The sequence below is a fragment of the Vidua chalybeata genome, chromosome Z (assembly GCF_026979565.1).
Source record: "Vidua chalybeata isolate OUT-0048 chromosome Z, bVidCha1 merged haplotype, whole genome shotgun sequence".
Taxonomy (NCBI): Eukaryota; Metazoa; Chordata; class Aves; order Passeriformes; family Viduidae; genus Vidua; species Vidua chalybeata.
Genome location: NC_071570.1, coordinates 8,418,894 through 8,433,453, shown reverse-complemented (window position 1 = coordinate 8,433,453; position 14,560 = coordinate 8,418,894). Strand labels below are relative to the sequence as shown.

At 37.9% G+C, this 14,560-nt stretch overlaps 1 protein-coding gene across 1 annotated transcript in view; it reads right to left on the bottom strand.

The window, feature by feature from the left end:
* ROR2 (receptor tyrosine kinase like orphan receptor 2) overlaps positions 1–14,560 on the bottom strand; it is a 140,490-nt gene that overhangs the window by 10,808 nt on the left and 115,122 nt on the right. Inside the window, 1 exon segment of the mRNA XM_053932824.1 lies at positions 1,691–1,818. Within this exon segment, the coding sequence (XP_053788799.1) occupies positions 1,691–1,818 (128 nt within the window).

Here is a 14,560-nt window from a genome sequence, read left to right as displayed (position 1 = left end):
GCAGCAAGTATTCAGCAACTATTCAGCTTTTTCAACTATTTCCTTTACCTAACAAGTTACTGCGATTTCAAAAGTACCCTCTCATATGGGTGTAGAACACCCAGTCTTACAATACTTGCTTTACATATAGTATGGCTTACAAGAACCAGTAATGCTATGAAATCCTCTGGGTACTTTTGCATAAGATGTTTGGTATGACCTTCAAAAGCATATAGTTTGAAAATGTTGTATTATTAACATTCTGTCATAACTGTCTAGCTAGGCACTAGGCAGCTCTATATGGTCGTTCTCAGTGTCTTCCTGGAAGAGAACATTTCCATCAGGAATTCTCCTCAACTGCAGAACAGAGAGTTCAACACCCTAGCTTTGGAAATCTAACCAATAATTGGTAATATTAGGAAACCAGCAGCCAGGTCATCAGTACCCATGTTCCATATCCCATGAAACAAGTACAACTCAATCAAGAAACATTTTCTGGATAACATCACAGGGGTTTCTTTGTTGTTGAGTTTGGTTTTGGTTTTTGAAGAGCACATTATAAACCTAATTCACAGAATTACAGATTTAATAATTTCTGATAGTCAAACATTATCCATATTGCTCAAAAGCGTCCAAACAGGACAGAGATTATGTAGCTGGCGAAAAAAGAAAAAAAGTATCAGTATGTATTAATTAATAACATAATGTTTAAAGAGACTGGAATTACAACAGAGTACAGGAGAAGGGCCAGTGGAGAATGTGTTGTAGTAAGTAAAGGTCAGCACCTGGATTTTGCCAGTCCCAGAATCTGGTCACCATTTCAAGAACAGGAGAAAAAATGGACTTGGATTTCTGGCTTAACAACGAGTCTTTAGGGTAATGTCTTTAGGGAGTTAGAGCTAACAAGTGAAGTTAAAACCTTTTTGACAACTAGTTATGGTGAAGTTGGAGAGTCCATTAGTGAGCTGTATCTGGCCAGATGCAAATCAGCTCCTGCTGGGACTGAGTTGATTTGCTATACATTATGACAAACAGTTTGCTCTATTCCATGGGTTGATTTTGCTTGCTCTACTTTGTGTACATCAGAGTCACAGCTGCTAATATCAGCTAGCTGATACGCAATGAAGAAAAGCCATGCTGATGTACAGCCCATTAAAAATCATTAAGGTTTTGGATGCATGTTTGAGACTCTGTACAAAAACTATGTTCAGAGAAAGATTAAACGTAGGCAGAGCACAGGAAGGTCAATTCTTGTTTTATATAGATCAATGTAAAAATCCAGACTCTGCCAGAATTATGCAAAAAGCAAAGAAGCCCAAGGGAAAGGCCACCATATGCTTTTTCAAGAAAATAATTGATCAGTACTTTTTCACTACATCACAAATCCATTTAAAAAACTCAAAATCTTCTTTTTGAATCCATCATGCAAAAAGCTCCAGTATAAACTAGAAGCTGTTAAAAATTCAGTATTCTGACATTTTACTTAAGAACATGGAAGAAGCTTTACATATTACCACAGATACTCATTCTCCTTGCTCCAAATTTTACTAGCTGCTCAAGTGGAAAACAGGTTCACCCCCTTAAACCCTTAATATAAAGACGTCTTCGTCATTGGCTGACAAAACTAGAAGGATGATAACACTGTTTTTACCTGAACTGGATACTTTTATGAATGTTTCTTTCTCCCGTCTAAAGAGATATATAAGCTTACCAGTAATTCGGTTTTCAATTTCCCCTTGCATTTGGAGGGAGTCCACATAAATGGTTCTGTTTCCAATGATTCGTGCACACGCAATTCCCCTATATGGCTGACAGAACCCATCTTCATGGTAATCTTCTCTGCAAAAGACATGTTAGGATTTCATATGCAGATGTCTCTCTGCTGCCAATGGATTTTTACAAAACATATTCTTATAAAAGTGGAAAAACTCAAAATATTGTAAACCTGAAATTGTCCCATTCCCAAGGTTCAGCTTTTTCCTCCAACTCTCTCTTACCTTGGAAGTCTTAATGAGGGACCCTGTATATAACTCATTACAGAAAGAAGAAAACAGAACTCAACATTAATTTTAAAATAATAAACTAATAATAGAATTTGACAGATGAATCTCTTTAAAAGCCTTTAGACTGAGACAGAAACATAGATCTAGTTACATGTCCCCATGCATGTTTGGCATCCAGCCATATACCCCATAAAATAAGGCAGTTTGTTCTCTTCTCCCACTTCTCTCTCCCACTCTTTATTTCCTGTAGTTGATAGCAGAAGAGATCTTGCCAAGCTTGAATTAAAAAATGGAATAAGAGTAATCAAGGCTATAACCTCTTTTCCTCTTCACTCTAGTGAAAGTGAGTGCCAAATTTCTCTTTCAACATATATTTCAATATAATTTTCAATTCAATGAAGCTTTGGGCCTTTCACTCCCTTACAGCAACATAAATATTTTAGCACAAAAAGCCCTAGCCTAAAGGCTCAGTAGTTGAACACTTCATGCCCTGTAAATAACACAGAACCAATCTGCAGATCCTAACTTCAGAGCACTGAAAAGGGACTTCAGAGTGAGAGCACTCTCAGAGTAAATATCCAGTATGCCATGTGTTTCCTCCAAGATGACATTGCCTCTGTGCTAGGATTTCACTAACCCGATGGATTCACATCATGCCATATACTGCATGATGGACCAAAAATAGGTTAAAAAAAATCTAAAATAAATGTGTCTCTAGAGTAGGGCATCTAAAAACTTAATTAGCTTTGTAACTAAACAGTTCAAAAGTCTGAGATACCTCTCCAATACAAGCAACATTTGAAGTTTTACTTCAATGCTCCTCTGCACTTTGTACTTTATTATCTTTGGATATTAATACCTGTTTTGGTCACGCATGTTCCCCATTCCCTAACAAATACCTCCATCCTTTTTTCAGATACCACATGAGCAGGACAAAACTATCAGTGATTACATGTAAAATTTCATAACTTTATCTGTGAGAAATCAGGATGAAACCCTCTGTCTGATAACAGCCAGCCAACATTGCCTGTGCCTACTGCAGCTCCTCACACTGATAACTTACTCTGTCTTAGGAAACTTCTCATTTCTTCTCTGCTGCATCTCCCTGATAAACCTCACCTCTTCAGGGGAATGTTACCAAAATTTCTACTCTTTGGCCACGGAAAGTTGGGCAGGACTGTCTATACAGGTAGCCAAAAGGTGGAACCAGCAATCACCACTTGAGCTGCATCTCTTTTTTTGCCTCTCAAAAAGACAATGACTTAACCGGACTCTTGAAAAGTCATGGATATAAAGAATATAATGCAGTTGTTATCCAGATATGGCCTTTATTTTCTATCACACTAATATTGTTAAATATTCATAAAGATACATTTTGTCTACAAACTCTGAAACAAGTTCTACTTCCTCGAAGATATGTAAATTTTTGATTAGGGTAGATGAAGTAAAGGAGGAGTCATAGGATCAACTACTCCCTGCAGTGATATTCTTTCATTCTTACAATAAAACCTGTAATTTTGCAACAATTGCATCATGCCTGAAGGGACAAAAATATCAAAGTATTTTGTCTGTGCCTGTTTTATGATCCTTGACCACCTCAGTAGGAAGTCAGCAATTCCCAAAAGGAGCTGAATGAATATGAAACCTCTATTTGACCTCTTTCTAAAGAATAAATTCATACCCCTATCCTGCAGAACAAAGTCTGCAATGTATCTTACTGAAACTGTATCTCACACTTCAGGTCTCAGTTCAGGGTTCTCTTGCCAGAACCAAAAAGGGGTGGGGGGGAAGCACACTCCAAACAGCATGGGTTTGGTGACAAAAGCAGTGTGATCTCTTACTTAGCTGTTTGTTTATTTTTGTCAAGAACTTTTAAACACAGCTTAGATACTATAAATACACACATATGGTCCCCTCTCCCATGTTATAGTCAACTGCTGATTATACTAAACTAAATATGACCATTACCCTGGACACAAGCAAAAGTAAACAGTAACCTGATGTCAGTTAACTCTGACAGAAGCGCGGCTGTTATTCTATATGCATCTTTGTCAGGTCAGGAAACTCAGTGAATGCTGTTTGCCTAGTAGTAGCATTGACAGAACAAAATTACATTAGTCTTCTTAGGAAGAAAACTGATTTCAGCTGCCGAAGTGGCAGCAGTAAGAGTCTCCTGATAGATTACTCTGTCCTTGTACCCTTGGGACATGGCAAAAAATCTGCAACAAAAAGCAACCTGGGTAGAGTCTGATAAAACAATATAAAATAATATAATATAATATAATGGTATAATGCTCAGCTCAAACAGGAGCCCTTGGAACCATGTGTGGCTTTGAATCATGCTCCAAACAATATGCCAGCAATTTAGTTGCTGATCAGAGCAATAATTAAAAGCTGCTGAAAATAGACAGAAATACTGACTCTTCAATTTCCTGCTGCTTGAGCTACAATGTCTGCTCTGATCAAGAACCCTGGTGAAAGAGAAATCTGACTCCACAAAAGGAACCCAGAAGAGTACAATTTGTTCCACTTGCAGAAATATTACAAGCTATCCACCACAGATACTTTTTTACCTTTGTTCTTTAGTTTGCACATGATTCAAGACAGCATCAAATTTTCTCTCAAGTGATTTTCTTCCACTTTTATAGTATTAAATTTTTTTTTTTTTTACAAAAGAGAGCCAGGCACATGTTAAGTGTTGGTCTTTTTTGCACCTTTGCTTGAAGGCTGAATCAACGACAGTGCACCTAGAAAGTGAATTTTCTCAGCACTCAGTTAGAATGGAGGTAAGGTATTCTCTTACTGAGCGAACTCTCCCCTCCCAAACACTCGTCATATGTTTGACCAGAGTTTGGATTTAAAAATAAAATTGTAAAAAATATGACTAAACAGACCTTCTATTCCTAAAACCCCAATTTCCATAGCTCAGGTTCAGTGTTATCAGTTTTCCAGACCCACAAGGTCATCTTCTGCCAAAACAATTCAGTTAAGAACTAGGCTTTCTAATCAAAAGCAAAAGTAAAAGAACCTACTACCTCAGTCACACATAAATAAAACCAAAATATTGATACTATTTTTATGTACAACATGGAATTTGTATGAGGCCTGGAAACATCTTGACAAACCAAGCACTGATAAGCATTTACAAGTTCCTTATCACACATGCACTGCAACACCTCATAAAATACAGCCTGCCTTCAGGTTTGTGGGCAGAAGTCCATATGAAATGGAGCTTTAACCAAGCCATCGGTGTAGAAGAAAGATGCAGATTCAATCATACAGTGCTACTCCGCCCACTGTTAGAAATCATAACTTCCACGGTCTGGGTCTATAAAGGAAGAACTGGAAGAATCAGGTGCCTCTGAAGAGGAATAAAACCTAGCATGATGAATAGAAGACTCTCTAGATGGAGGTCATGCAACTCTTCCATAAGATAGCCATCTGCTCTAGAAATACAAAAAGAGATTTCTAGATGTCCTGAAAAAAACCATAGTGGACATCACTACCCCCCATCCTTCTCATTAAGCATTACTTTAATTTCACATATGACACAGAAAGGACACCAAACAAAATACCACAGAAGAAAACACACTGGCAACAAAAATGCTTTTCTTCATGGAAAATTGGAAATGCGGAAAGAATACCTCTGGGTACAATACACTATGCGCTATCTATGTAACACCACCTATTGTTTGCAACTGTCGCAGCTGAACAGACCGGAGGGCATATGAAACAAAAAAGTAACAGTAAAAAAACAAAGGCAGCCATGGAAACTCTGTTTAGTACTAAAATCACCTTCTGAAGCACCTGAATTTGATGAGTGTTTTCACTATGTATTTAGTGCCCCCTGAAAGTACAGTAAAGGCAGACCCTGTGATTTTCCTTAGAAATAAGAGAAAACACATGAAGCTCTATTTTTAGCCAGGAATCACAAAGGGAATTATGAAAGCAGAAATGAGAGGTACCAGATATTAATTTGCTAGTGAGACACCTTTATTCTGATTGCATACCACAAGTTTTACTTACAAAGACAGCAGAAACTTTTAAGTTAAAACTGTTTTCCTGAAAATAGAAGAGACAAAACGCTATGCACCAGCCATAGAAAGAAACTCAGAAGTTCTCAAGAAAACTCAGAAACAGTAAGTTTTTCAATTTAATACACTGGAAAAAAAAATATCATTTAAAAACACACTACCAACCTACCCTAGCAGTTACACGGACAGACATAGTCTCAGCCTACACTTTACCAAAGTAAATAACATAATCCAGTTCATAGATTATAATAGGATATTCCAAAGGTTAGCTTTCAAAAAGTAGTAGAAACTATGTTACAGAAGTTTCCCACAAGCAAACTAAATGCAATTAAAATTTCCTATAAACCCACAACAAATAAACCTGAAGCTTTGACCCTCTTCCAGGTTGTCCAGGGATTAAGCAGCTTTTAATCAAGAACTGTTAAATATTGAGACCTCCCACTAATATTCCATTACAAACAGAATATCAAAGCAAGGACAAATGCACAGAAAACCACAGACTGTGATAGATGAGGGAAAAGAAAAATTATATATGACAGCCTATTTGCTACTCTTAGAAAAATACAACATTTGGTATACAGTTGCTCATCTTGTCAGGTTGTCTCAGGATTTCTGATAGTTACAACTTGATAACTAATGTCAGAAGCTGTGTAAAGAGAATGAACATGATGGACAGCAAGATCAGAAGAAAAAGAATAGGCATCACATTTCAGATTATGAGTTTACTTAGCCCAGTGTGTGGCTACTTCATAAATATAAATCACAGAAATTACATGACCTGCAATACTAAAAAGAATAAAGGAATAAAGGGTCTATGATTAATCAAAGAGAGGCAAATCTCTCTGTCTGGGAAGAGCATTATAAAGGGCTGCAGAAAAAAAAAAAAAAGTTATTTCTGGGTTTTTAACATATATTTTATAAATATACGTATTTATATATATCTTTATATATATACACAGACACACACTTATTTTAATATATATATATATATGTATGTGTTTTTTTTTCATGGTTTGTTTACATTGAATCTCAAAATCAGGACATCTTATAATGTTGAACTACAGTCTTCATAATGTGTTACCCTTACTCTGGATGTGTATCATATCATAGTGCTGGGGAGCAAAACCTATTCACAAGAGGATCACTTTTCAATGGTTAAAATCATTTTACATCCCCAAATATTCCCTCTCCCAACAGGCCATAGATGAGATTTGAGAGAAAAGACATATACTACCCTCATATGCCATATCACATCTATAAGATTTGCCTCCTTTCAAAAACATATTGAATATATATTAATGTTACCATGGAAAAATACTTGGCACCTTCTGGCCAGGTTTGTATATTTGCCTTAGAGAAAATATTAAATATAGCACTCAATTTCTTGTTTCACCATGAAGAAAAATTTTTCTAGAAATGCTGTCTTTTAAAGTAATAGTTACTACAGGCTTTACAATTGCTCATTCTCATAGGCCTTCCATTGTCACAGATCATCAATGGAAGTTTTACTACTGACATTCAAGGCAACAGAATTGGGGTATAAATATTTGAAGGAGAAAAGGAGCGTAATTTTTTTAAAAGTATGGTTTGAACTATTACTATCCACTGAAGGGCTAGGCTAATGCCAGGTGTCTCTGACATCACCCATAACAGAGGGCAGAAATTCAGTAACATACACAAATAGGTATTTGGTTTTACCATAATTTCGAAAACACAGGTGTACTGGAAAACCTCAAAAAACCCCCCAAACCCACAAACCATAAAACACCCGAAATTCCACACATGCACATTTGTGCTCTTCCTGCTGAAGCCAAGAAACTAATGGGTGGCAGGGACAACTTGACTGCTGCATTGGGCCCTTGCCTGAATGGAGAATACCCTGCACCCACATCATAGAAGGGCAGAGGCTTCCTGCCCTACCTGTATCCATTCTCTGAACAAACAGCTTCATCCTCTGACCAAAGGTTTCTGCAAATAACCCGCCTTTCCGGCACTTAAAATCATTGTTTGCACATCTTCACCTGTGTCTAAAGATCAGTGCTCCTGGGATATCAGGAAATCCATACTGATGTACTTAACTCCTCAAAGAGAGACTTAGAATACAGTAAACTTTAGAATACAGTAAAACTTCTCCTTTGCACTAAAGGAATGTAAGAAATACTATCCGAAAAGAAGGGGAGCCTAGTGTTAAAAATAAAAAACTAACAGGCGAGGGAATTTGTATAAATAGTCATAGCTCAGTTGAAGTTAATGGGCCTATGACAATTTACACTCACAATGGATATGGCCCGTGACTTCTGCTACCAGATGCTTATTGACTGTAACAACAGACCCAAAAAGAAAGATTCCCTTTACATTTAGCACACAACATGGACAAATATTTTCTGCTTTTTATCTGAAAAGTAGTACATCACAGAATTTACTGAAAGTTCCAATTACTGAACAGAACAATTGTGTTGCATTTTATTTGGATATTTATCTACTAGTTACTAAAAAATACAGTGTGAACTGAAACTCCACATTCAATGCCTAAGATCAGTAAAAAATAAGTTGATCTTTATTCTACTGGTTCTATTGGATTATGGATTTGTTAATATTAATCATGGGACCTAAGAGAGCATTTTAAGCCAGCTTATAGATAAAGCAACTAATTGAAATGTCATAAGTAAAAACACAGCTACAAATTAAACTATTGTTTGTGACAAACTAAAGAGAAGACATTTGTCAAAGAGCAACTTGTAAACTTTAAAACAACCTAATATGTAGGCTACTAAAAATATTGCCAAAATGGATTATGAAATCAGTATTTTTAAATACAAAACTCAGGTTCCAAAGTCTGTCTCTAAAACATAGTCCAAATAATGTTTTACACATATATTCTAATGTTACTGTGGAAGGAGGAGTCTTTTGCTGCTAAATATTTAAAAATCATTTAAAGACAAGAATGGGAGAGAACGTCAATAGGGTTTAATCACAGGCCTTCACTTACTCATGACCCAAATTGGTCTCCTCAGTAGGCATTGCCTTAAGTGGGTGTCAGCATTCTTAGCTGAGCTGTGTCCTTGATAAAAGATACTACGATCAATTATTTAAGTGGATAAAACCAAAGGAAAATGGTGTTGCCTTCCTTTCTTTCAAACACTCATCCTCTATTTTTCCTATAACATGAAAACAAGCCCTCGCAGGCAAACAAATACAAGAGAAAGAAACATATGAAACGGTGTCAGGTTGCTCATTAGATAACTGCATGTTGCTAAGGCTTTTGGTACCATATCTGCAGGTATTTATTATTGCTTTGCATCTTCAGAAGTTTTCAGTGTACCAAAAAATGTTGTAGTTCCCAAGTACAGCACATACAGAAGTACAGACATAGGTGGCAGGGTTGCTTTTACTACAGTAACCTGAGTAAAACAGTCAAGGAAGCAAAACTCAACAAGGACATCAATGTCCTGAATTTCTGTAAGAAATAGAGGATTGTCCCTAGCTGTATAACCAGTCACAATCCTCTTGATTAACACATGTAACTTCAAACAGATGATCTAATATTCTGCCAACAACATTCTAACTTCTGCCTACAAACTCTCTCTTTCAGTTCACTGAAAGGACATTTTTGTAAATTCTCCCTCTGCTTTCAGAGGTGTTAGCACATTGGGATGAAATCTTGAAATCACATGAGTCAGCTGGCAATCCAGGGAAGGCTGCAGATCTGTTTTGCTGAGTGTCAGGTATTTTAACAGAAACATTTCTGTTACAACCATGGTTAGTGAAAATTTGAAAAGAAAAACCTTCAGAAAACTGATTTCAATACATGGGAACACAAACCTGGCCATGCAGCATTCCACGTTCTCACTCACCAAAGAAGCCATTATGAGCCTTCTTCCCCACCCCTTTCTTTCAAGGCACGTTATTCCTCTCAATGTGTTATGACTGTCTAATAAATTGTCTTTCTCTGACATCTCCAAGGAAAGTGAGCAGGGCCAAAAGACCCTCTCTGAAGCGCCTCTAACAAGCAGCTCTCTCTTCCCTCTGCTGACAGAGGAAAGCAAAATTTTTAGCTGTTCTCTATCCTCATCCTGCGATGCCACCCTGAGTGAGTGAGTACACACAGGTAAGCTCCAAAAAGGTCTTAGAAGAGTCCACCAGCTGAAAATGTCCTAACTGCTGCTGTATCAGGTAGCAAGAAAAACCAGCAGGGCCATCTGGGCAGCTCGAGAGGGCTCCAGCAATGGGGTTGCTCATGCCTTGGAGTCAGTGCAGGGGACCAGGCAGCTCCACCTGGGTGGCTGGGCTTCAGCAGAGGGATGTGACTGGAGGGGGCAGAGCTAAGAGATGATGTCAGCTACCAGAGAAGATGGGAAAGCCATGCAGCAGAAGGAGAAAAGAACTTTGATGGCTGTGGTGCTGAGAGAGTGGGGGAAGGGATATCTGACCTCACCAAGGGGACTGGCCTGGGAGCTGGAGTCCCTTCTCATGCTGTGAATGGATGAGAGAAGGGCACTTCCCACCAGGCTACTCTGACCTCGTCTGGTGTAATCCTCACCCCACTCTCTAAATGTGAGAGATAAGCTCAATATGGTAATTTTTTTCTTTTACAAAATCCTTTACATTTTCAGGCAGACCTTAATGCATTGTGATTTACCTGCAGAAGCACAAATAGGTAATCTATAGGTAATACCTATCTGAAGGTATATACCTATCTGTAGGTAATACCTACAGATTTTATGCACAAATAGGAATTTTTACTGTAGTTCAGTTGATTTAAATCCACTGACAGAACTATATATATTCCAGGAAGACAGGTAGGAAGTAGAAAGTCTTGAGAGAAAAGACTGTGCAAGCATGGCTGAAAATTGCAAGTTACAAAACTCCAAAGAGGAGGGACGGTTAAAAGAAGGACAAAGGAATAATTTAAAACAAAAAAATTAAATTTTATGGAAATGTCTTAAAGTTTTTTCATTTTAGTTGGTTTTTTCTTTTTTTTTTTTTAAATTTTGAATGATGGGGAATATAAGCTTTCTACAAAATGCTTCCTGACTTTTTATAAGAGGTTAAAAAGTTAACACATTTTTGTAAAAAGAAAAAAAGTCAAAAGTCTTTTTTTTTTCACAATTCAAAATGTTTTAAGTGTCCATGCCATTAAAAATGTGATCATTTCTGGAAGAGTAAGAGCAAATGAAAAAGTGAAAATAACTGTACTGTTGTAATTTTTATTCTTCCTTCCTTCTGTTTTTTTTTAAACAGAACAAAGTTCTATCTCAGTTACCACAGAGATTACCACATCAGATAGCAGAGAACTTTGTAAAACAGCTAGATATGATCACAGCATCAGCTATAAATTGGCTATATAACTATATGTAGAAGTGTGCATCTTCAAATTCTTTTACAGAACATTTTCATTCAAACTACAGAAACATCAAATATTTAAGAACATATAATACTGAAGTGTCAGTTTTCCAGTCTTAAGGAAAAATTAGCATATTCTATCTACTTGAAAAAGTTGACATCTTTTAAATTATGTCTTTAAAAAATCTAAGTGACAATATTAAATATTTGTTAGTTTCTCTGCTACTTTTTATGGATGAAATATGAAATTATTCTAGGCAATACTGCAGAAAGCTACAGTTTGTGAATACTTCCCACGATTACAAACAATTATCATAACTTCTCTTTGATAGGGCTTATTTGAGATTAAATTTTCCACAGTCCAAAGATAATTTTTGCCTTTTTATTTTTGGTTACTTTTAGGAAAAATTTTAGCTGTTTCAAAAAGTAAGGTCAGGGAGTATTTCATTTCTCTTCAGGGAAAAAAAAAAGAAATAAAACCCCAAACACAACCACTGCTAGTAGAAGGAGCAGCCACTTGGTTGTGATGCTGTCACATTGTTTTGCTATTGAGCAGATACATGAGACTCAGAACAGACCTTTGTCTCTTCCTGTGAAACACCGCCTGAATTTGTCCAGCCTTAATGTAATTTCCACCTTAATGCGCTCATCAGCCCAGTCTACGAGTGCACCTGATATTCTCCAAACACTGTGTCTATGGCAGGCTTTGCACCCGTGTGTGACAAAATAAAACTGCTTGGCACCCATGGTTATCTCCTAAGGTTAACTGAGCCACTGGCATGAGGAGTTTGCGTTGGGCCCAGGAGGACAGGGACTGCACGAGCGGGATGAAGAGTCAGGGCAGGGATGCATACCATGGCTACCTCCAGGGGAGCACACGTCTCCCTCAAATCAGAGCAAAACCTAACCGTTTTTGTGTCTCACCATTTCTGTCTGACAATGGATGAGGTAAGGATGTGTCTCCTCTTCTGGGCTGGTCTGTACTGGAGACAGCAGTCTATTATTAGTGTTATCCACTTGTCATCTGGCTCCAGTGGCTGAGGTCTGGGTAGCATGGCTAAGGAATCCAGAATTTATCAAATAATTTTGGTGTGTCGTCATAATTTTACATAATAGGTTTGTTGGTTTTTTCCAAATTAGGAAAATTAGCTTTTTCTCCACAGGAAATTCTATGACAGTTTCAAGGAAAGCCTCTGGAGTTCTCAAAAATTAAAAATAAACAGACACATGTGTGCTTCAGCCACTGGCAGAGGATGGAAATGAACAAATGTTGGCTCCGTAGCTTGCCTTTTCTGGAGCTGGGTTAAGAGTACCCTGAATCACCCAAAAATGCTTGGAGGCTGGGGTGCTCATACAGTCTTGATGTAATCCCAAAGGTAACTTCCCCCTTACATTTCTTCCTTTCGACTTAAAATTACTTAATGAATGTTTATCAGACTGTATTTCAATGACTCCTCTCCTCTTTTCTTTTTTTTTTTTCCCTGTGTATAAACAATTAATCCTAACTGTCACATTTTTTCATTTAAATCTTTCTACATTATAGTAGTGGATGCTGGCTGCATTGTTCCACAGGCAAAATAACTCATATTCCAAAGTCAGAATTAATTTATTTTCAGATGCCACACACATGATGCTATGCAAACATCATTAGCTTGATACTCTGAGTAGCAATTGTGCCAACACCACAGCTCTGTAAATTAATGTGATTGGGTTTAACAGTAATAAACTGTTCCCAAATCAAAACATGTGGCAAACTCAATTAGGAGAAGAAACGCTTCCTCAAGTTTAGTATTTCAGCATTTATTTCTTAATGCTTAAAAATTGAGATGCTGTATGTACTGATATACCTGTCAGTCTGAACCATAGAGTATAAAAAGGTACAATGATCACTCACAGCACATTCTTGATGGAGTGTTGAATCCTGAAACTACTGTTTTCGTGTTACATTTTCACTTTTCTCTCTACTCCTCAAGCCTGTTAAAAAAATATGCAGCTAAACTTCATTACACATTGAGGCTGTCTTTTCTACATTAATTACCAAGTACAGTGTGAAAATGCTACTTTGCTATCTACAAATAAGTATCACCACAGCAGCTCCAACCTGAAAAGTGACTACAGCTTCAGCTCTGTAACATGGCACACCTACAAGCATGCCTTAGCACTGACATTCAAATTCCTGCATAATTTAGCAGATATTTGAGCTGAGAGTATGTCTTTATGTAATGTAGCATTTTACGGTTGGACTCAATGAACTTAAGCGTCTTTTCCTACTTAAATGATTTTATGGCTGGGAAGCAGCCCTGCAAAAGGGATCTGGGGGTGCTGGTCGGCAGCAGCTCAGGCTGAGCCAGCAGTGTGTGCCCGGGCAGCCAGGAGGGCAAACCCCATCCCGGGGTGCATCAGACACAGCATCACCAGCTGGGACTGGGATCATCCTGCTGGATTCAGCCCTGGGGCAGCCTCATCCTGAGTCCTGTGTGCAGTGCTGGGCCCCACAGCCTGAGAAGGGTGAGAAGGTCCTGGAATGGTCCAGAAGAGGACAACAGAGCTGGTGGAAGGGCAGGAAGCAATGTGCCATGAAGAGTGGCTGAGGTTTTTGGATTTCGCTGCTTTTGGAGAGAAGGAGGCTAACGGGTGACCTCACTGCTTTCTATGGCTTCCAGAGAAGGGGAGGAGGGGCAAGTGCTGGTCTTCTCCCTGGATTTCAGCTACAGTACACGTGAGAATGGTTCAAAGCTGCATCAGGGAAGGTTCTGAATGGACATTAGGAAACATTTCCTTACCAAGAGGGTGGTCAAACTTAAACAGGCTCCCTAAAGAGGTGGTCAGTGCCCTGTGCCTGTCAGTGCCTTAAAAGGAGGCATAGAGAACAACAGCCTTAATAATGGGCTTTAACTTTTGTGAATGGAGTGATCAGGAAGCTGGAATAAATGACCATTGTAGGTCCCTGCCAAGTAGAGCTACTGTATTTTATTGTGCTGTATTGCACTGTATTATATTTTATTGTATTTTACTTTATTCTATTATTTTCTATTCTGAGTGTTTACTCCTCTACTAGTTAAGATTAAACTTTTGGAGGAGTATGAGAAACTGCTGATGACACATGATTCTTGCAGCCCTACTTTTAGAGTAGTAATACCTCAAATACTTCAGCCTTTAGACTTAACAATGCAATACCAATTTAAAAGAACAGATTTCCTC